At 32.5% G+C, this 22125-nt stretch overlaps 3 protein-coding genes and 1 long non-coding RNA gene across 6 annotated transcripts; 1 reads left to right on the forward strand and 3 right to left on the reverse strand.

Moving 5' to 3' along the window:
- Positions 1-15: 15 nt before the first annotated feature.
- On the reverse strand, positions 16-4881 carry LOC103484290 (probable inactive leucine-rich repeat receptor-like protein kinase At3g03770). Of its 3 annotated transcripts, none has more exons than XM_051080127.1 (8): positions 4580-4881; positions 2976-4390; positions 2748-2881; positions 1589-1829; positions 1297-1496; positions 1197-1222; positions 1004-1115; positions 16-514 (listed from the first exon to the last, which is right to left on the reverse strand). In XM_051080127.1, exons 2-8 carry the CDS (start codon positions 4336-4338, stop codon positions 506-508), a joined length of 2085 nt encoding a protein of 694 aa, XP_050936084.1. In that variant the 5' UTR covers positions 4339-4390; positions 4580-4881; the 3' UTR covers positions 16-505. The 3 variants fall into 3 exon arrangements, with proteins under 3 accessions (XP_050936084.1, XP_008439519.2, XP_016899508.2); XM_008441297.3 differs by having other exon boundaries at positions 16-485; positions 4580-4871; XM_017044019.2 differs by having other exon boundaries at positions 2976-4881.
- On the reverse strand, positions 2019-2729 carry LOC127144303 (uncharacterized). Its single transcript, XR_007815946.1, has 2 exons — positions 2294-2729; positions 2019-2252 (listed from the first exon to the last, which is right to left on the reverse strand). It is a non-coding gene; the product is annotated as an uncharacterized LOC127144303 (long non-coding RNA).
- A 5933-nt stretch (positions 4882-10814) lies between the features above and the next one.
- Positions 10815-14198, reverse strand: LOC103484282 (malate synthase, glyoxysomal). The gene is made up of 4 exons (XM_008441283.3): positions 13415-14198; positions 12659-12984; positions 11740-12070; positions 10815-11666 (listed from the first exon to the last, which is right to left on the reverse strand). Exons 1-4 carry the CDS (start codon positions 13805-13807, stop codon positions 11010-11012), a joined length of 1707 nt encoding a protein of 568 aa, XP_008439505.2. The 5' UTR covers positions 13808-14198; the 3' UTR covers positions 10815-11009.
- A 5171-nt stretch (positions 14199-19369) lies between these two features.
- Positions 19370-22072, forward strand: LOC103484267 (adenylate kinase 4). The gene is made up of 6 exons (XM_051080131.1): positions 19370-19730; positions 20624-20769; positions 20877-20996; positions 21100-21267; positions 21372-21461; positions 21744-22072. Exons 1-6 carry the CDS (start codon positions 19613-19615, stop codon positions 21843-21845), a joined length of 744 nt encoding a protein of 247 aa, XP_050936088.1. The 5' UTR covers positions 19370-19612; the 3' UTR covers positions 21846-22072.
- Positions 22073-22125: the final 53 nt, after the last annotated feature.

A 22125-nucleotide genomic window follows, 5' to 3' on the forward strand; every position in this document is an offset into this window, starting at 1 on the left:
AAGAAGATAAGAAGCTTAAGAAAATGGGATCTTATATTTGGAGGGATTTACATTTTAACATCAATGTCAAGAGATGACATGTCTAAAATATCAATTTGCATTATTCTTATATAACTTCTAAAAAACAAGAAACTTCAGAAAAAATAAAAAATTTAGACAAAGTTCTTCAACAATCTGCATTCAGAGAATCTCTTGCTTTCAGAAGAGACTCTGATTTCATGAAGCAACTTTAAGAAGAAAAGAAAAGGAAAAAGACATCATTGTTGTGATGCTGAACTATATCTTTGATCTCCATCCCTGGCATCTTGTACTTGGTTTGCATATTGTAAGTTCCAAAGAACGTCCTCCATCGATGGGCGACTCATTTCAGGGGAAATACACTTGTTCATTAGGGAAATAATGGTTGATAGAGACTCTTGTGTGCAAGTAGCTAGAATTGTTGGGTCGATGAGTCGCCTCCGCCCATCCTGGCTGTTCAAACTCATCTGTATGTAGGGAGAACCATTCAGCACATCTTGAATTGAACAATTAAAAGAAATGGATCAGATGGAGAACTTTGCTTTTGTTGTTACTTAAGCCCCCACGTATTACCATGATCATTCAGTTTTGATTCTCGTGTAAAAACCCCTGACTTCTATTTGTTTAGAAAATACATCTATTTGTTCAAACTTTGGAATATTTCTCTTGATCTTTTATAAACATTTCAAAACTATCTTTGGAATAGAAGTCCATTAGAATTTTTTAAAAAAATTGGACATAGAAACTATGCGACGGCCAACGACCTAAAAACAGAATGGATAGCCACCCGTTCCAGCTGGTTCCAAGTCCGAACTTCTATATGGATTTCTATTCCAAAAGATGGTTTTTGAGAGGTTTATGAAAGATCAAAGGTAACATTACAATTTTGGAAAGAATAAGACTACATTTCAAGGGTAAATTTTAATAATTTAGCCACCTACTATGTATAATGCAATTAAAGCACGAGTCAGAAACTTTGGCCTACCATTTCCTTTAGTATAGAGGGGCCTTTTCTGGCGGAAACAGAAGGTGCCACAAGTGCCTCTAGTAGTACAAACCCAAAGCTATATACATCATCCTTCAAGTTCATCATTTGCCTGACAAAGGATAACACAAGTGAGAAACACTTGATTTTCATGGAAAAGAGGGGCTTAAATGTGATTAAAAAGCATTCTTACCAAGCTTGAGGTCCTTCTGCTTTTGCCTACACAAACAGAAAACAGGAGTAATCAGCATTTACCAATGAGACAACAGCAGTAATAATCAAGTCCTACCTACCACAGATTTGGTTGGTTCTTCAGAGATAATGGACAATCCATAATCACTCAACTTTGCCACATTATGCTCATCAATCAAGATATTGTTGATCTTTAGTCGGTTGTCGAAGAAACCCGGAATAACTCCAGTATGCAGGAAGTGGACAGCCTTAGCAACACTGATTAGAATTGCTAATCTTTCAGACCAGTTCAAAACCTTCTCTACAAGTACAATGATTTGTAAGACAAAAGAGAAAATATATCTCAAGTAGGGAAAGTTTAAGAATCTCAGTCTGAAAAGGTTTCTGAATTACCAGAGAGATGTGTACGGAAACTCCCATTTGGAACGTATTCTGATACAAGGAAGACCTTGATGTCATGATAATCTTGTCCTTCTCCATCAATGCAATGTCCCAAAAGACAGACCAAATTTGGGTGCCGGAGCTTTCCAAGCATATCTAATCTAAGCTTAAGATTTCTAATGGAAAATTTCTTTGATACAAGTAAGGACCTTATGGCAACTTGAGTCCCATTCTCCAGCCTCCCTCTGTAAAGCTACAAAACATATTAAGAAGGCTGAAATACATGGTGGGAAAATATTCAAAATAACAAAGGATGGTTTCAAAGTAAATATAATTATGGTTTTTAGTCATCATTGATTATGTGCATTTCCTGTTGGGAGAAATTCACCTTATTAGATTCTATGTTTTCTTTTGGACTTTTGTGACCAAACCCCTTTTGTAATTACACTCTAAGAGGCCGTTTGACCCACCAACTTTTTAAGTTGATGTAAACACATTTTTAGAGTAACTTAATTTCCCCCTCTTTTTCTACTTTTTTTCATATTTGTCAAAGAACTTTATCTTTCTTTCTATCCCTACTTCTCACATTTGTCGAACAACTCTATTTTTCCCTCTTTCTATACTTTTTACATTTATCGAGAAACTTCATCTTACAACTCTACCCCCAAACATAAACCTATTATAGGCTCTTTTACAACTCTACCCCCAAACACAAACTTATTATAGGCTCTTTTTTTATTAGACATATGTATTTTTTTTCTTTCTTGTTGTAAGTGTGATGTTTTATTTAAAAAAGAAAAAGAAACTTTTAACTTCAAATAGAAGAAGTCATCTATTTGACCATTGACAATCTGATACTGTTATGCAAATTCTTTATTTTTTCTTTTTTATGAAAAGCGCAACTTTCATTATTCGTTGGAAACTAGCTGTTGTAGATTTGCTTCTGAAAAATATATTCAAGAACCCATCTCATTGATTATTTAGCAGATAAGCCATTGGCAGAAAGTTTTTTTTTTTTTTTTTTTCTTTTCTTTTAATGAAAAAACCAAAATTTTCACCTAAGAAAAAAAAAATGAAACAACCCACGGGCATACAAAAAACTAAACGTGATCCATATTCATTAAAGTTGAACCATCATGTAAGAAAACTAACATAAAGGTTAGAATGTTACCTTCCCATACGAACCATCACCAATGATGGTTGAGTCATGAAAATTGCTTGTAGCTTCTTTTATCTCCTCCAATGAGAAAGTCCTACACAATGGAAGGCCTTGAATGCCTAACTTTGCAGCTTGAGAAACAAACCCTGCAAGAAGGGCATTTTGAAATGGTAAAGCTCAACATCTTTTAGTAGACTAAACAAAACAAATAATCGCAAATCAAATTCGTGCTGAACTTACTTGCACTTGTTAGAAGTTCTGATGAGAATCCTGCTGCTGAACTATCTTGAACTGATTTCTGCAATAAATGTTGTTCTGACATTCCTCTAGGCCAACATCTTCTACATAAAACAACCACAATTGAAAGTAGAAGCACTGACAACAAGATACCAAGAAGTAATCCCATTACAGCTCCTGCAGTTTTGGCTTTAGACTGCTCCTGGTGCTCATGCTGTTGTATAGGGTCTGTATCACAATATGATTTTGAATGCTGTTTCCCTATACTAACAGATAAGCAATTCCCATCTACCTTAAGAGTTCGATTATCGGATTCAATGGCCAAGCAGGAAGGCAATGCTCCTGTAAGCATATTGTTAGATATGTCAACAAACTGAAGCATGTTGCCACATCTCAGATGAGTCGATAGCGACCCAGATAACTTATTAGACGAAAGATTCAAATGGCTGATGTTGGGCAAGGAGAAGATGCTAGCAGGAGGGACGCCAGTCAATGCATTGAATGATATGTCAAGCTGTTGGAGCTGACTAAGTTCGCCATATTGTTGTGGAATCTCTCCCGAAAATGAGTTTTTTCCGAGTGAAGCTGTGATCAATGACTTTGGTAGTGGAGGCAGCGGTGAATCTAATTTGTTCCAGCCCAAGTCCAGCACAGTTAGGCCATGTAAGGGACCTAGATCTGGCAATTCACCAGAAATTTCATTGCCAGACATGACAAGCTCAGTAAGGGTACTTATGCTGAGGATTGAAGATGGAAATGAATCCTTGATCTTGTTGTTTTTCAAGCTCAGCACTGTCAAACTAGACAATGAATCAAACCAGTTAGGCACAGTATCATTGAAGAAGTTGTCATCAAGTTTAAGAGTTTGAAGCTTCACCAAGGTAGAAATCTTTGGTGGGATTGAACCAAAAAGATAATTTGAGCTCAAATCTAGATACTCAAGTGAAGATAATCTATGGATTTTGTCTGGAAGTGGACCCCAGATTCCCAAAGACACAAGACTAAGAACTCTCAAGCTATTAAGTCTAGTCAAAGTGGTGATGAAAGAATCAAGAGAGAAACCCTCTGATAAAGTTTGATTTGGTATTGCAAAACCAATGAACTCATCAACTTTGTCTTTGGTATCACCGGCAATTCTAAGCTCAGTGACCACACTGTCTTGGCATGTAACGTTAACAAGAGGAAGAAAAGACAGTGTGCAAAAATCTACTCTATGATCAGTCCATGATTCCAATTGCTTTGGATACTCCAAATGCTTCCTTAACTGGAGAAGCACTTGAGCTTGAGAGGCTTGCAATTGGTAAGCTTCAGCAAACAAGAAAGTCCAAGCACAGCAGAGAAGTAACAACAAATCACACTTCCCCATGAAAGCTTCTTCAAACAGTTATCGTACCTTCCTCTTCTTCTTCAAACAGCCTCTGTTTCACAAACATCAAAATGGTGAACCTCAATGTTTTTTATCAAACAGAAAAGCTACTTTTTCAAAGTTTCGCACTGAAAAGCAAAACACTTCCAAGCTACAGCCTAATAAATGAAACAGAAACATCAAAGAAGATTGAAAATGGGGAAAGGGTTTGTTCAAAGAAGGAAAAGGAAGGAAAACCCACCAAGTAAAATGTTAGAAAAACAGGAGAGGATGATCAAATGGAGTCATTAATGAAGCAAAACCCACCCAAGAATTAGAGTCTAAGCTCACTGTTGCTCTTCTGAGGACAGTCATTGAAAAAGAAAATCACAAATGGCAGTGAGGGATGACGAGAAAGTGGGGTACCCTGAAATGGACACATTTAGTTTGAGCACATGGTTGTTTCTCTCTCTTGGAAAACAAAGGGAAACTGGGGTACGGCAATTTGAAGGAATGGGTATTGGGTTGGGTTGGAAAGTCTCAGTCTTTCTGAGCTGGGTGGCTTTGTTTGAGCAAAAAGGAAGAGGCTTTGGCTGTGAATGGAATCCAACGAGCCACCATTATTATTATTAATTTACTTTACACTTCGGGATCTAATCTAGCTTTTTTCTTCTTATTTTAGTTTGAAATCTTTGAAGCTCATGTATGATCGTTGGTGTTTCTAATCCATAAAGTTAAATTATTTAAATTCAAAGTGCTTTTAAGTTTTATATTCGGATTCCTTTCCTTCATTTTATTTTGTGTCCTTTTTCTCTGACAAAAAAAGAAATTATTGAGAGGAAGATAGGAGATAAATGTCATATAAGTATAATAAGGTATTCAAGCAAAGTTAATAGGGGTACACTATATAGATTCTACACAAATGGTAAATTTAACAAAATAACTACAAAATATAATACGACATATTTTAGATTGTATCATTGTTTACACTGATATGCTTTTATCAAGTCATATTGATAGATAAAAATAGAAATTTATCAATATTGATCATCGATATAATCTAAAATTTTGTTATATGTTGTAAATATTTTAATTTATTTTATTATATTTAAAAATAAATGATTAATAAAAAACTATTAGATATTTTCAAATATATCATAAACAATTATAAACACCGACCACAATAACTACACTAAATTATTTTTCTCATTTTCTAAACAAAATAAATTTTCCATTTTTCTTCAATATTTTTTTGGTTTTTCATTCTCATCCTCCACATCTCTTTAAAAAAAATTTTATTGGTAGTTTTTGTTTGTAAGTGGAGCTCAACCATTTCAAATATTGCCAAAATTGACAATAGGATAGGATGAGATATTCCCTATTTTCAATCCTTCTATGAGATTCCCTATTTTCAATCCTAATTTAATCAAAAGATTTTTCCAACCTAACCTCATAAGTTATTGTCCTCCCTAAAACTACCATAAATCATATCTCTCATTTTTAGAGAATATGACTATGCAATATTTTTGTTGTCACTCTCATAAAGGTTGTACGTAAATCATTTATTTACATTTAATCGCTGCAATAAATTTTAGATAAATATCACCTTAATTATTCTAAAATTCACATTCTAACAAACTAAATGACTAAAATAATTGGAGCGTTCGTACAAATAATGATAATAGTATTCATATCACTATACTTTTTAAACTGTAAAAAGTTACAAATTTAAAAGCGAATAAACCATATATCTAATTACTTGTCATATTTATAATATACAAAAACAATAGGTATGTTTATTTTTATATTTTTTTTTTATTATTTGATGCAATTTTTCAAAATAAATTATAATTTAAAGTGTTGAATCTAATCGTAAACAAAGATTGCTAAATTAAACATTTGATCTATATACTCTTATATTTTTCTTCTTTGATCTCCATTATATTTTTAAACTATGAATTTAGTATTTAATCTCCTACTAATTAAATTTCACAAATTTACTTCGTACAAAATTTCAAAATATAATACAAGAGGAATTATCGTAAACGGTAAAATGGACAAACTATTTATACTTTATAGCAAAATCAAGTGTGGTGAAACTTTTGTCATTTAGTGATTTTTTTGTTATAGAGTATAAACAGTTTGTATTTTTTTTAATTTTGAGAAAACCTATATAAAATAAATATAATAATACATAATTTGAAAAACTTGGATAACATATAATTATGAGAAATAGAAAACTTGCATGTCGAATATATTTCTTAAATTATCGTAGAACTTATTTGTATTAACATATGATGTATTAATATTTATTGTGCAAATGTAGATAATACTATAGTTTTGGAATAAACTAGTTGACAATGAAAGTGAAACAACAACATTCTTGTTCACATTGCATACCATTTGAAGAAATCACAGAACTAATAATTTGAGCAAGTTGGGTTTAATACTTCCAAAATCCAATTCAACATTAAACTGTATATTAAAATCTAGAATGTAATAAATATATAAGTTGAAATGTTTGGGGATATGGCTCTTCTTGGAACCTACAATTGATCCTTTCAAAATAATTTGACAGCCTGTCTTCCATATGAATTTAAACAAAATCCCATACTGATCTACTTTGGCTTCTTTGGCTACTTTGGACAATTGGGCCATATCATAGCTTAGCTTTTTTTTAAGGAACAAAACAAAGTCATTGCCAAAAATAAATGAATATTTATACTTACATTTTCCACGTTTTTAGGTTTACTTTTCAAATTATATAACTTAAAGAATCAACTATGTAAATGTAACAAAAATCGTATAATAAAATAAGAAAAGCTCATGTATGGTCTTGCGATTTATTAATCTCGGGCCATCTCGATGCAATTATTGTCTGAAATCGAATAATTAAAGGTAGAAATCTTTCATCCCAGACATTTCGGGACAATGTATGTCTCTATCGAATAAAATAAAGGCAGGATTCTTTCATCTCATATCATCTCGGTGCCACTAAAGTATGAGATTCAATAACTAATAACTAAAGGAAGAATTCTTTGATCATCCCGAAGCATCTTGGGACATGGTAGCACGTGTTAACGAGGGTAATTTTGATATTTTTAAAATATAAGTTTATAAATAAATATATATTCTAATGTTATTAGATACATATATTTTTTTAAGAATAATATCGATATGACCTAGGACATATGGGAATGGGGGTCCATAGTATTGTGGTACATAAAATTTTCCTCAAAAGAAAAAACCATAAAACGTTAAGGTAAAATCCACCATATCTTCCAACCTCCCTATAGACATGAAACTAATGACACTGCCCTATGTTTTAGGACATGCAGAAGAAGGGGAATTTAACGTGCCAATAAATGCATATCAAGTAAGTAGTTGTCATACCAAACTATTAATTAAACTCATCTCACATTTACATGTTGCAATTCAACATTTTACATAATTATATCCACTTTTTTACGCTAAAAGTAGTTTAGGTTAACCATAATCAACATTCTTGTTCATCTTCATTCTACTAGGAATGAAAAAACTATACCGTTTTTATTATTGACTCTTAAATTTTGAATTTAATTTTTATTTGAATAGAATATATTAACTGTCAAAATTTTCCTTAAACCTCACTTTTGGTTATAAAGGTTAAGATGTTAGTAAAATGAAATTAATCTCTACATATACATATATATATATATATATATATATATATATATATATATATATATATATATAATAACTAAGTAGGAGACATAAATCTAACTTTAGGGCCTCGAAGTTAGATAAACTTTTCAAATTCATAGACCAAAAATAAATTTCTTGTTTTGGGAATTGTGGAATTCTCACGACGTCGTGTCGACTGATCCCTAATCCGTATTTCTTCGGATCGCCGCCGTGGCACGACGGAAGCTGCAAGTTTCCCTTTGACCGGGCAACGGTGGGTCACACAGACCCCACCAATTTATTATTTGTTTAAAAAATAGAATATATGTTTTCGACAGATACTTCATCGGTAGGAAGACTCTATACTCATTTTTTGGCCTAAAAATTTTGGTTTAATTCATAACTTTAATCATTTTTTTTTGTTTCTTTCTTAAATTTATTTATTTATTAATTTTAAATTTTAAAATTTAATGAATATTTAAACTTATATATTATTTTTAACTTCTAAATTTAAGTTATGGATATTAAATATTTTTTTATTATATGTTAATTTTAATTTTAAATTTATTAACTTTAGTGTTATTGAAATTAGTTAGAATTTTAAGTTATACAACTTTTTTTTAATTAAAATAATTATTTAGGTTGTTTTTAATATTTTACAATTATGATATTTACGTAATAATATAATGGGTAATTACAATGGGTAGTAATTTTTAGAATAATTATTAAGTATGTAGTAACAATTTTAAAAAATTACAAACATAACAAAATCTATCAATGATAGACTTCTATCGTTGATAAACTCTTATAGTTTATCAGTGATAGACCAACATTTGCTACTATCCCTAATATAATTGAATTAGTTTAAATTATATTATTTAAAAGATGAATTGAATGATAAAAAATATTTTAAATTGAATTCTAACAACAAATCATTAAAATTATTGTATTATAGTTTTTAATTTTGAAATAAGATTTCTAAGTATTTGATAATGTTAATGTTTTGTAATTTTTTTCTTCGTATTTAATTTTTTTACATAACTAAATTATATTCAAAACAAAAAATAATAGTAAATATTCAAAAAAAAAACTCAAGAATCAAGAAACAATGATTATCGAACAATTTTCTGTTAGTTCGACAGATAAAGGAAAAGGACCAAATGTACTAAAAAAAGAAGAGGCTTTGAAAAATTAGAGAATTAGGTTTGTAGGGTTGAAAATGAAATTGAAAAAAAAAAAAGAATTTGGAATATAGGTTTAAGAATTTTTATTGGAATCAATAATCAATATATATGATTAAACTTTATTGAGGAACTTTTGTTTGTTCAAATGTCAAATTGAAGTCCAATCTCTCAACTCTCAAGTCTCTCCAAAGTGTGTGGTTGTAATCAAATTATTGCAATATACAGTTCTATCTAATTAATGACAATACACAACTTTATATCATTTGTCAACAATGTTTTTTTTTTTTTTGGTGACAATATTAATATGCTTTTTAACTTTATTGCTTTTATTCCATTGCCAAATAATGATGATAATGTAGTGAGTTGGAGTTATTATATTTCTAAAGAAAATATTTCTCTCTCTTTTTCTTTTTCTTTTTCCTTTTCACATCTATTATCTTAATTTAGATAGTCACTAGAGGCATATATCCAAGAAATCAAGTTTGTTTTATGGATTTTACTTTTAAGATATGGACAATGAAATTTTGTCTCTTAAATTTCTTTCAAAGTGAGACTTTTGTACATATAAATGACAAAAATATAACATAAATTAATCGTTACTAAATATTTTTAGATCAATGACATGTTATTTTCGTATGCAATATCTATAAAATGAGCAGAATCTTTACTTTCAATACCTCTAATTTTGGGATGTCATACCTTAGAATTAGAGTTAAAGTTGATCAAATTGGAAACTTTTCTTGTTTTGGGTAACTTTTTAAGTTTTTGAAACCTATGTGTTGGAAGATATATTGTTGGACCATTCCAAGACAATAATAAAAAAAAAGATCGTAAATTGAATATAAATAGGATGACATTGAAAGTGTTTATTGATGCTTAAGTCATGATGAAATAAAAAAAAAAAAATATAATTGATAAATTCTTTTTCTATTTTGAATAATTTTTTCTGTTGTGTGACCAACCCAATTTTACTACAAATACCTCGCTACAAATATAGTCTAGTTAATGAGTTTTCGAGGGAAGCAACAAATTTAAGCAAAACAAGAAAATATGGTGTTCTAAACCATCAATTTTAACTTCCCAAATCAAATTATACGTGAGGGGAATTTGGCCCCAAATTAGGTTGGTTGTGGGTAAAAATCCCACCCACATTTTTGTTCACCATTAATAAGAGAATTTAGTTTTTGAAACCATAATTATTCTTTCTTATAATAACTACCGACTCATCTTCTAATTACACTCCCTACCACAAATACTCCAAGCTGAACTTTGTTATTTGGGTCATAAACAACTAAGCACAAATCATAATAACGAGAGCCACAACAATCAAAGCCCATAATGTAGTTCAAAACTTCAAACACCAAAAGTTAGGGATCAGCTATACCACTGACTTCTCTTACTAAGATCAAACTGTCCCAACTCAAATATAACCTTTTCCTTCTTAAGTAAGAAAATCTGAACTCAAACATAATCTATTTTTTCTTTTCTTTACTCAGAAAATCCAAACCATACTAGCTTATGCTAGCTAAACTCTACTTACTTTTACCCTACTCATATATGCTTATCATCTACTTTCAAATTGAAAAATACGATAATTTTATAAAACAAAAGTAGCTGATGTGAGAGTTGAACTAAGAGAGTCAAATAAGCTAACAGGAAAAATATAGGTTTATATATAGAGAAGTACCGAATCCCAATTTGCTTGCAATTGCTGGATTTCTTGAAATAACCACACAGCTTGAAAAAGAAATGGACAAACAAAGACTTACATTACAAATACGTTATTCTCAGCAACAAGAAGAGAATGTAAGCAAAAGCAAGTGTTTTGGTGGTGGTTTTCACTTTTCAAAGCTTGGACAATTCCCTTGGATGATGTATCACAATATAGTTGTAAGCGTCTAAGGTCAGAAAATCATCCAAATTTGGGGCTGTGCATTGCCTTGTGAACATCTTGCAAGCTTCTTTGTACATTCCTTTTTTGAATCTCTCTTTCCCAACTTCTCTTTCAATCCTTTCCATTTCTTCTTCCACAACTCTCCCAAACAGTTCCTTGTTCACTCTCACACCAAGCCCGTCTCCATCCAATTCCACTCCATACTTCAGCCATTGCCAGTTTTGAACCCTGCTAATTTCTGCTGTTGCTGCATCTTCCATAAGGTTGTATAGAGGCACAGAGCCAGCCCCGGTTAGCCATGCGGCTAGGTACTGAATCCCAACTCGGGTGTTCAAGCGAAGCCCTTCCATTGTACGTACACCTCTTGGTCGTTGTAAGAGATCTTCTTCGGTCAAGTTTGCAGCATCGTCATGTCTCATGGATCGAATTTGGTTGGGGGCATTCCCCATGTTGTTGGAGAAGACTTCCATACAAGCCGGGATTAGTCCAGGATGTGCTGCCCATGTTCCATCATGCCCTGCCTTTACCTCCCTCAGTTTGTCCTTCCTCACTAGCTCAAGTGCTACCTCATTTGCCTTCGGATCGTCTCTAATCGGAATTTGAGCAGCCTGTAAAAGAAATGTAGCTGTCAAAACTCTGGATGTGAAATATAATTGGATGCAATATTTGTATTATACCTACCATGCCTCCCATGGCATGCACACCACGCCTGTGACAAGTCCTGATGAGAAGATCAGAATAGCTCCTCATGAAATGTTGGGTCATACCGACTAGGACCCGATCGGGTAATAGACGATCTGGGTGCGCCTGGAAGGTCTTGACATAGCTGAATATGTAATCCCATCTACCACAGTTCAATCCCACAGAGTGATCCCTCAGCTCATAAAGTATTTCATTCATTTGAAACACTGCTGGAAGTGTTTCAATTAGTACGGTGGCCCTGATGCTGCCCCTCTCTATCCCTGCCATCTTTTCTGCCCTCTCAAATACACTGTTCCATATTTTAGCTTCCCTACAAATCACATATTAGACCAGACCGTTTGTAAGATTGTGATGTAGTAGGTGAAGGTATTAAGCCAAATCCATGGTCAAACAAGAGAAGTCCATCCCTAAGTTATGAAAGAACACTCCAAGAACATCATATTTCAAAATCATATTTTAAAAGCTCTCTAAAATGGCTAGAAAATAAGATAACTAACTCGTTAATTCTAGAATAATACTAATTATTAACTAATCTAAATAAACAACTAAACAAATATTAACTAAAATATACTAATTGTCTAATAACTCTTCCAATCAGATTGTTTTAATGTGGTGATCTGAATTTATTATAACCCCGGTATAAAGGCCCTTGGATTTGGCTTTCAAAAGAGAGTTTTCTTGGAAGTCTTAGATGATTAGATTAGGTTTATGGGATCTATACTTTCTAGACACGATACTAATTCTCAATACAGAGTAGGTGTTCATTCTTTACATATTTCTAGCCTATTTTATCAGAGACAATTATGCATCATCTACAAGAGACTCTCATTGCAAACAGAACTCAATTTCTCAAAACTTGCCCAATTGGTTACAGAATAATATTTGGATGAAGTTTTACCTGGAGTGCTCCATTTTGGGAAGGTAAAAGAAAGGGCCATAACCTTGACCTTGAGAGCGTCGAAAATTAGCATGGTTGTGGAAAAAATAGAGCCCAAAATCCACAAGACAGCCGGTTGCAGGCTCGCCGTCAATGAAGATATGAGCCTCTGGCAAATGCCAACCTCGAGGGCGGACAAAGAGCTTTGCTGTCTGATCATTCAGCTTATAAACCCTGTTTCTAGCTCTGTCATGGAAACTTATAGTCCCATCCACTGCATCCTTAAGATTAATTTGCCCCCTCATCAGATTCTCCCAATTTGGTGACAGTGCATCTTCAAAGTCCGCCTGTTTCCATTTTCATTTGTTTTTTCATCAAACTTCATTCTTTTATTTCATGAAGTCCACAAGTTAAGAGAAGCAAATAAATGCCAATTGCAGAGAATAGACATTGAAACTTAGTTCCATAACAGTGTTTTAAGTGCTATCTACACCGACTGATTTAGTATAGGTGCAAGGCGTGGACTTCATGCTTTTTATATATATATATATATATATATATATAAAACTGAAATAATACCGGCCCTATAATTGTTATTCAGCCCACTAGACCAGTTCGAGCTCATGACTATCTACTGTCTACAAACGGTTTATTATTAAAAAGAACAAGTTTTTGATTGTTCTGAGGGACAGTGGGACAGATAACATACTTCCAGGCATTTCAAGATCTTAAATAACAAACAAAGTCTTTAGGAAAGAAAAGGAAGAGAGAACAGACCATGAAAACTTTAGCTCCAGAATTGAGTGCGTTGATGATCATCTTCCGCTCCACAGGTCCGGTGATCTCCACTCTCCGGTCAGCAACTGCCGGAGGGACAGGGGCACATGTCCACTCAGAATCTCTTATATACTTAGTCGCCGGATCAAACCCCGGTAACCCCCCTTCATTATACCTCCTCTTGGCTTCTCTACGGCATTCCATCGAATACTTGATGTGGTTTCTAAAAGTTCTCTGTAAATCAGCCACAAACAGCAAGGCTTCCTTGTTGAGAATTTTGGCAAATTCTTCATCATAGCGTCCTCGAATGTCCACTCCCTCTGGAACATCGTAGCCTCTGCTGCTACCCTTCTTCGTTAATCCTGATTCAGAATATATCCCAAGCGATCCCATCTTGGTTCTACGTTGTTCCTCAAGTAAAATGTATTCGGTGGGTTTGTAGAGAGGTTAGGTGTCTGTATAAATATGAAGCACATTTCTGAGTAGGATAGGAATGTTGAAGATTATCGTTATGGAGGTTGATGGCGGTATTCTATCTAAATGGAAAATAATAGCTGATGACGCGAAAAAGATAACAACCCAATCCACCATTTATTGAGTTCCGTGCCAACATTGGGAACTGCAATAGCGTGAATCAAGAAGAAGATATGGTGGGTTTTGTCGGTTTTCATAAGTCCGGTGAATTGGAAAGATAAAGAAATGGAGAAGAAGGAAGAAAATTTAAAAACATGAAGAAGAATGAAAGTGATGAAGAAAATAAGAAAATATAGAGATTAAGAATGGGTGCAAGAAATTGATCTCTGCATGCATATTTTGATTTATGTTACATATACTTGTTAATTGAGTTAAACTTATATTAGGTTATATTAATGATAGAGATTAAGAAGAAAGAATAATAGGAAAAGAATCATCACTTGATGATTTTACTTTAAAAAAATCTATATTTTTTCTTTATTTGTGTGATGAAGAAAATAAAATTGTGGTGGTTAAGTACTTCTTAAACAGCTCCTAAGTATCACTTAAAAAATAAGCAGAAATGGAGAAAGAGGAAGAAAGGGAAAAAGAAGAGAAAATGGAGAAGAAGAGAAGTGAAAGGAAAAAAAAAAAAAGAGAGATAGGTTTCAGTGGGAGAGGAGAAAACAAAGAGAATAAATAAAATATAGCAAAATAATAATAATAATAATAATAAATAACCAGTCGAAAACATTTCCAAAATATAGCCAAATCTATTGTACCATGTATAGTTATTTAAACTTCTTCTAGTTTCAATTTTGTTGGTTAGATTTATCTGAATTTCTCTTTTATAAATTCAAATTAATTTGTATCTATGTTTTTAGGAATTAAACTATTATACCATTTAATTGGAGTGGTATATGGATAATTGAATTGCAAGAGATTTGGGTCGTAAATATGCTAGTATATAGTTCTGAGTTTTACAAGTTTTTGAATAATTTTTGAAGAAACTCATAAGTTTAAACGAAGTACGAGGAGGAGGAATCGAAAAAAAGGTAATACTAGAGTTATAGGTTTTTAAGTAATTGGTGGTTGAGATAAGTTGGATCGTATGTGTCTATATAGTAGATGATGGATGTGTATGTAAGGAACTATGAAGATAAGGTAGGATAAGAGAATTTTAGATTTTAGATCTTGTCATTGTTTAGATGAAAGTAGTTGAATGGAAAAAATGTTGAGATAATCAACAAAAAGATAATTTCTTAGCATTGTCGACGATTTGCCATGGACATTGATACAAGAAGATAGAATTAGTGATTAGAGTCGAAAGGTAGTTGATAGACGACCATTCTTGGTGGTACATATCATATCAAAAATCAAGATTGAAAGATGATATATTCTTCGAAGAGACTATTGGTATATGGTTTGGAGTCTTGCGACAAACGTGGTCTACATGCTAGATAATGGACAATCTTTTGGATTTGTTGAGTTTAATGGATATTTATCTAAGATTAGTTAAGGATAAGAGTGTTTATTATTATTCCTACATCAAATGGTGAAAAACATAAGCCTACAGAAACAGTTTGGGAGATGAAATGAGAGTTCAACAATTGTCGATGATGTTAGAGTCTTAGACCAAAATATGAGAAAACTGCTTACATATTTTATATAATAGAGTTCTGTGAAAAGACAGTAAACCACTATTTCATTAATAGTTTATGCTACATTTGTCAATATGTTACAGTTGAAAGATTATGACGATATGCACAAAAACAAAGGAAGAAGGAAAACACTTCAATTTGATTCTGAAATATTGCAGCCACGAAACTAACACCACAGAAGAGATTGAGAAGAAGAAGAAGAAGAAGATTTGAGTGATTCGGCTAAAGAAGCCTCCATCCACTTAGCAAGACCATCCATATCAGAAATTTTATTTCAAGGAATTTCAAGAGTACAACTACTTCACAGAGAAGATACTAATTACGGGTATGCGATGACTCTTTTCTTTTTCCTCTTTTCTATATACTTTCTTTTACAAGAGAAATTCAACAGTATAACAAATTGTATTTCTTGGTAACTTCTTTCTGTAATCAATTATGAGCTGTGAAAGCTGTTTTGAGTGTGGGCTCAGAGGAGCTTCTCAAGAATCTTTTCAAATCAGTATTCAACTTGATCCCTTTTTGTGGTGAGTCTCAGAAGTAAGTTTCAATTCATATCTTCAACAGGTTCAATATATAAAGGCATAGTGATATTAATGGGACATTAGTGACATTGGTGATTTGACTTGGGTAGAGATAAGTGTATTATATTGATGATATCAATTATCAATAAGTTATATAACTTAGGTAGATATCGGTGAAAGAACTTTGGTAGATATTAGTGATATCAGTGTATCAGTATGAGAAGATAACCATGAAGATGAGGCAAATATAAGAGGCAATAGACACATATTATGATGGATGGAGCACTATACGCTCAAGTAGAGATATTAAAGCTGAAAGCAGAAGAATTCTTTGGAAAGTTCATATTGATACCAACATGATTTATGGCCATCTGTATGAGAAAATTTTGATTGAATTCCTATGTAAGTTTGACATCAGGGAGAATAATACTTTATGTTAAGGTGCAATGCAGGTTCTGAAGTTTCAGTTGGTTTGTCCAAGAAACCATGGTTGATAGTATTGCTTTTTGGCAGCGCAAGGAAGATAGGACATAGATCAAGTAAAATTGTACCAACATTGCTGCTCCTACAATCACCAGGCCTCTTGTCAATCCTGTTGTACATATTCAACATCATGGAAAGATGTTAGAAGCAAGAAGTATATATAGACCGGTAGTAAACCTTTGGAACAAACTCATTCTGTTCTTAAGTACTAGAATTTAGTTTTAGAGTGTGAATTTGTCGGGGAAGCCAAGAGCAAAATTATTGAGAATCAAAGGATAGTTAGAAAGCGTGAATAATTGAATAGAAGACGAAAATAAAATAGTAAAGCGTGAAAACAATAAAAAAGAGGGATGAATTGAAAACTGTCGAAACGGAATGAGTTGTGTATTAAAAATCGGGTGCAAACCGCTCAATCTAAACATGGATTTTTTATTACATTACATCACAAACTCATCTCCATTACGAGCCATCAATCTTATGTTACCACCTAATAACTTAAAAGGATAGACTTTTTAGAAAGATGATTAAGATCAGTCATAGAAAATTGAAGTGTCCCAAAAATCAGAAGTTTTGCATCTCTCTCGTCATCTTTCTTCCCATGGATTTCCTAACAAATTTCATATCAACCCGTTTCTTCCAATTTCATTTTGAAGGGCTTTATTTGTCTCTTTTATCCCAATCTCCTCAGAGCTTGGTTTGGAAGATTTGCTACTTTTGTTCTCAGTCTTGGGTATTCGTAATGCCAATCAAATCATACATTATTTATCAAAAAGAGATCTGAAAATTTACCTGCACTCTCGATATAGTATATGCTGATGTTAGTACTTTTTGGAATAATGTATCAGAATTGAAAATCTTGAAGTACTTCGGCCCAAGTATTTGAAGTCAAGGACTTAGGAACTCTAAAGTACTTTTTCTAGGTATTGAAATTTGAACTCAATCTTCTCACCTATGAATAGAGGAAGGTACCCAATGTATTAGAAAAAGTCAACAATCAACGATGAAGTGGCTCACCTTAACAAAGTTCCGATTGAATAGTAGATATGCTTACAAAACCTTTACCAAGACCTAACTTTCAAGATTTGAATAACAAGTTGGGTTTTAAAGATTTGATTTAAGATAGATTATTACCAATATCTTTTAGTTTAGATTTACCCCCAGGCCCCATCTTAGAGACTACACCATACATTAAACCAAATTTAAAAAAAGAATTGTCTGCCTAGGAACCTCCACAAGATCTACCTTTGTCCTGTCTTCTTTCTTGTCCTAGTTTGACTAATGCAATATTGTTTGTTTTGTAGGTACATGTTTGGAGTTGTGTGCTTCCTATTCTCACCAACCCCCTTAGGAGGCAGCAGATGGAAAATGAAAAACCACCACTTAACCCAACCACCACCTACCTACCCACTCACCTTCTCAAAATTGCTTCAAAATTTAATTAATTTAGTCTATTATCGACGTTAAATTTTAGAGACTAAATTTGTAATTTAATCGATAGAGTATTAAAAATTATATATATATATATATTTAGTTTATCACGTAGAGTAAGATATTAAACCTCTAACCTTTAAATATACATCAATTAAGTATTCTAATCATTTACAATTTTGAACTGTTTATTTTTTCAAAACAATCAACTTATTTACGAATATAACAAAAGGTAAAAAATGGTAAAAGAATTATCGTCTTGTGTTATATTTGAAATTTTATTACTGATTTTTTCATTTAAAATAATTTATTTATTTATTATTTTATTTTAAAGAAATTTTCTTTTCTTTATATTCTTTTTCAAGGAATAGATGAATATAAGAAAAATGTACATAAAAGCTGTTTTTTTATCATTAAATAAAAGTGGATTTTTTTCATGGTAATAAAATATTGTTAATGTATTTTTTAAAGAATAACTTAATGTTTTTTTTATATATAAATTGACTTCATTTTTTTAGGATGGTCAAGCAATTTTTTGTTAAATTATATTCCTTGAAAATATTGATTGAAGTTACTTTAATTAAAAGAATTATGGATGAAAAATTCAAATTCAAAACATATTAATCGATATATTGATTAAAGAAAAGGTTGATCGAAGTTGCTTTATTGTTCTAAATATGTATGATTTATTTGAACTTTAAAGAATGTTGACCAAAATTAAGTAATACAATAAATTTAATTATCGTTTAAGGTGTCTGAAAAAGATCAAATTGAGCAGGAAAAAAAAGTCTCGAATCTCGAAAAAATTAAATTATTAAAACTCGAGGATATTATATATATATTTTTTTTTTCAACTCGGAGTAATAAGTTTAAATTGCTATTTAAGGAGTCATTTTCAAAATAGTAAAATAAGCTAAAATATTTACTAACTGTATCAAAATTTTAGATTTTGTCAACGATATAAATCGATTAACTTTTATCATTGATAGAAGTATATTAGTGTATCAATGTATATTATTGATGAAGTCTAAAATTTTGTTATATTTTTTAAATATTTTGTCATTTTTACGATTCTCCTTATTTAAATCCATTTTTTTTAAAATTTGAAGGTTAATAAAAGTACGTTTTGAAAACTTAGAATCATGTTTATTTAAAATTTAGAAACTACAAGTTAGGGATCGTTTGGAGCAAATATTATCTAGAACTATAATCCTAGAGTAAATAATATTTAAAAAATTCCAAAATTAGTTACAATAAATAATATTTTAAAACTCTTATTTTACTATTTAAACCTCTGAAAAACTATGAGTATTGTGCATGTAAATGGGAAATTGGTTAATGGTCCCTATGGTAACAAATAAAACAAGAAAAAAAAGCAAAAGTAGAGAAAGTAATTCATTTTTCAAGAAAAGTATGGAGTCAAAGTCAAAGGGCATAACAGTCATTTGAAAAATAATTGGTAAGGAGAGGACTGATGCTTGAGTTCAAAGCATCGTATTGCTTCAAAATCTCTGCTTTACCCTAAACCATCCTCTTTTGGAAAATCCGTTAAAAGGAATACACAAAAACAAAAAAAGGGAAAAGCAAAAAAATCCCCCCCCAAAAAAAAAAAAAAAAAAAAAAAAAAAAAATCGGAGCGGAGCGGAGCAACAATGGCGGCCAATTCGGCAGCATTGGCCTTGGAAGACGTGCCCTCCGTCGATCTCATGACGGAGCTTCTCCGCCGCATGAAGTGCTCCTCTAAGCCTGACAAGCGTCTCATTCTCATTGGTAATCTTACTCCGACTTTGCCGTTTTACTGCTCTTATACTTTGATTTCTGGCTTTATATTTTCTTTTTCTGGTTCAATTTCTTGTAATCTTGAGGTTTTGAGGCGTTTAATGGATGCAAAGGGGCAAGGGTTTTTTCTTCTGGATGGATTATTTTAACTCTTTTTTCGAGTTTTTTCTTCTTTTTTTTTTTTTTTTCCTTTTTTTTTTCTTTTTTTTCTTTTTCTTTTTTTTCTAAATTTTTTTATCATATGATAGGTTTAGTTTATGTTCTTTTGAAATTCCCATTTCGAGTAAAAGGGTAACTTGTTAAGTTGGATCCCACCGAGGGATTTAAGTTTTGAGAAGATTTTAGGTGAAATGGGAACTCTTTTTCATTTCTGTTCTCTTCGCTGATGTTCCGTTACGAACAGATTGTTTTCGTCGGAGGAAAAATTATTAGGGTGTTATTCTTTCCATTAGCTTATCGTTTTCGATATGCAATCTCAAATTTTTAAGGAGAAAACTAAAATCCACTAAAAGAGTTTATGTGCTGCTGTTGTCATGTTTGTTTGCACAAGCAACCGTGACTTCTACTTATATTTGCGACTTCCTCGGAAATCTGTGCTAAGGACTCAAAAATGTTTGAACTGATTATATATGAATATTCTCCTTTGTGTATGGTTGTTGGGAAAAAAAATGGATAAAGGAAGCTAGGTGAGGTGATGATGCAGAAGGGGATTATTATTGTGCTTGCGAAGACATTTAATAGTGTAAGGAATTTAGAAGGGAAACTAATGTCGTGAGGATTATGGATGCGGTGCTATGTTTCTTTGTGTCACTGGTCAATGAACGTTTTATCAGTTTATACTTTGTTGATTTTACTCATAATCATGAATATTTGGCGTTTTGCAGGTCCACCCGGATCAGGTAAGGGGACCCAATCACCAATCATCAAGGACGATTACTGCTTGTGCCACTTGGCTACTGGTGATATGTTAAGAGCGGCTGTTGCTGCTAAAACTCCTCTTGGTGTCAAGGCTAAAGAGGCTATGGACAAGGTAGATTTTTCCTCATGCTCTCTGCCATGCTATAGTTTCTTCCCTATGCTTCATTCTAATTTTATATTTGTTTTCTCTTTAAAGTTCTTAATTTTTCTATATTGTAGGGTGAACTTGTTTCTGATGACTTGGTTGTTGGCATCATTGATGAAGCAATGAAGAAACCTTCATGTCAGAAAGGCTTCATTCTGGATGGATTTCCAAGAACTGTAGTTCAAGCGCAGAAGGTTAGAGATTCGTCAAATTGATATCTGTTATTAGTTATATTTTATTAGCTTGTATAAGTTCAGTCCATACGTGAGTTTTACATTTTGATTTACTCCATTGCAGCTTGATGAGGTGCTTGAAAAGCAAGGAGTGAGAGTTGATAAGGTACTCAACTTTGCTATTGATGATGCAATTTTGGAGGAGAGAATCACTGGAAGATGGATTCACCCATCTAGTGGGAGAAGTTACCACACAAAATTTGCTCCTCCAAAGACTCCTGGTGTGGACGATGTAAGAGAATCCACACATACCTTATCTTTATCTATAAACAAAATGGAAGTTGATATTTTACCCAGCTGCAGGAAAAATTAATTACCCTTTATTTTGTGATTAAGATAACTGGAGAACCTTTGATTCAACGCAAAGATGATACTGCCGCTGTATTGAAGTCACGCCTGGAGGCATTTCACAAACAAACCGAGCCGGTATGATTTCATTATGTTTTTCTTTGATCTAAGCAATTAGGAATGGGAAAAAAATCTGCCTTCTTTTGTCTTACATAATACATGCTGTCCTATGGGGTTGGGCAGGGTCACTCTTTAGTTTGTGATAGGAAAAAGCATATGGTAGATACTAAACATCCATTCTCCATTTAACGAAAGGGTTTTTTCCCTTCCTTTTTCTTTTATTGTGGAAAAAGAATTTTAAGAAGTGGTTAGAAGACGTTAAGCTTGGCCTTCGATTTCTAAAATGTTGTGGCATTGCAGGTGATTGATTATTATGCCAAAAAGGGTATTGTTGCTAATCTTCACGCGGAGAAGCCTCCAAAAGAAGTCACAGCTGAGGTTCAGAAAGTTCTCTCATCATAGAATGAAAGAATGAGTTTATTTGCAAGGGGAAAACGAACGTCCTGAGCCCCTAGTCAGTTTTACTACTTTCTAGTCCTTTTACTGTGGAATTGTCTGATAATTATTCTCATTTGTTTTCCATTTTTCAAAACTTCCATTTTCCGGCTGCTGTTATCCAACTTTTGAGGGCTTTGAATGAGTCGAAAATCATTAGAAATAAAATATTTTATTGGACAAAAGTTTAACCATTCTCTGATTGGACTTCTTTTTCCCTTTCTTTTTGTTCTTAGTATTATGTTTG

The sequence above is a fragment of the Cucumis melo genome, chromosome 12 (assembly GCF_025177605.1).
Source record: "Cucumis melo cultivar AY chromosome 12, USDA_Cmelo_AY_1.0, whole genome shotgun sequence".
In the NCBI taxonomy this organism is placed as follows: domain Eukaryota; kingdom Viridiplantae; phylum Streptophyta; class Magnoliopsida; order Cucurbitales; family Cucurbitaceae; genus Cucumis; species Cucumis melo.

Excerpts from the sequence above, each read along its gene's own strand:
- LOC103484290 (XM_008441297.3), bottom strand. The coding sequence starts at position 4,338 with ATGGGGAAGTGTGATTTGTTGTTACTTCTCTGCTGTGCTTGGACTTTC. Across the intron at positions 1,223-1,296 it reads AAGAACCAACCAAATCTGTG|GCAAAAGCAGAAGGACCTCA; the intron begins GTAGGTAGGACT and ends CTGTTTGTGTAG. Across the intron at positions 1,116-1,196 it reads GCAGAAGGACCTCAAGCTTG|GCAAATGATGAACTTGAAGG; the intron begins GTAAGAATGCTT and ends ATCCTTTGTCAG.
- LOC103484267 (XM_051080131.1), top strand. The coding sequence starts at position 19,613 with ATGGCGGCCAATTCGGCAGCATTGGCCTTGGAAGACGTGCCCTCCGTC. Across the intron at positions 21,268-21,371 it reads AGACTCCTGGTGTGGACGAT|ATAACTGGAGAACCTTTGAT; the intron begins GTAAGAGAATCC and ends TTTGTGATTAAG. Across the intron at positions 21,462-21,743 it reads TTCACAAACAAACCGAGCCG|GTGATTGATTATTATGCCAA; the intron begins GTATGATTTCAT and ends GTGGCATTGCAG.
- LOC103484282 (XM_008441283.3), bottom strand. The coding sequence starts at position 13,807 with ATGGGATCGCTTGGGATATATTCTGAATCAGGATTAACGAAGAAGGGT. Across the intron at positions 12,985-13,414 it reads CTGGAGCTAAAGTTTTCATG|GCGGACTTTGAAGATGCACT; the intron begins GTCTGTTCTCTC and ends AAATGGAAACAG. Across the intron at positions 12,071-12,658 it reads CCCAAAATGGAGCACTCCAG|GGAAGCTAAAATATGGAACA; the intron begins GTAAAACTTCAT and ends TGTGATTTGTAG.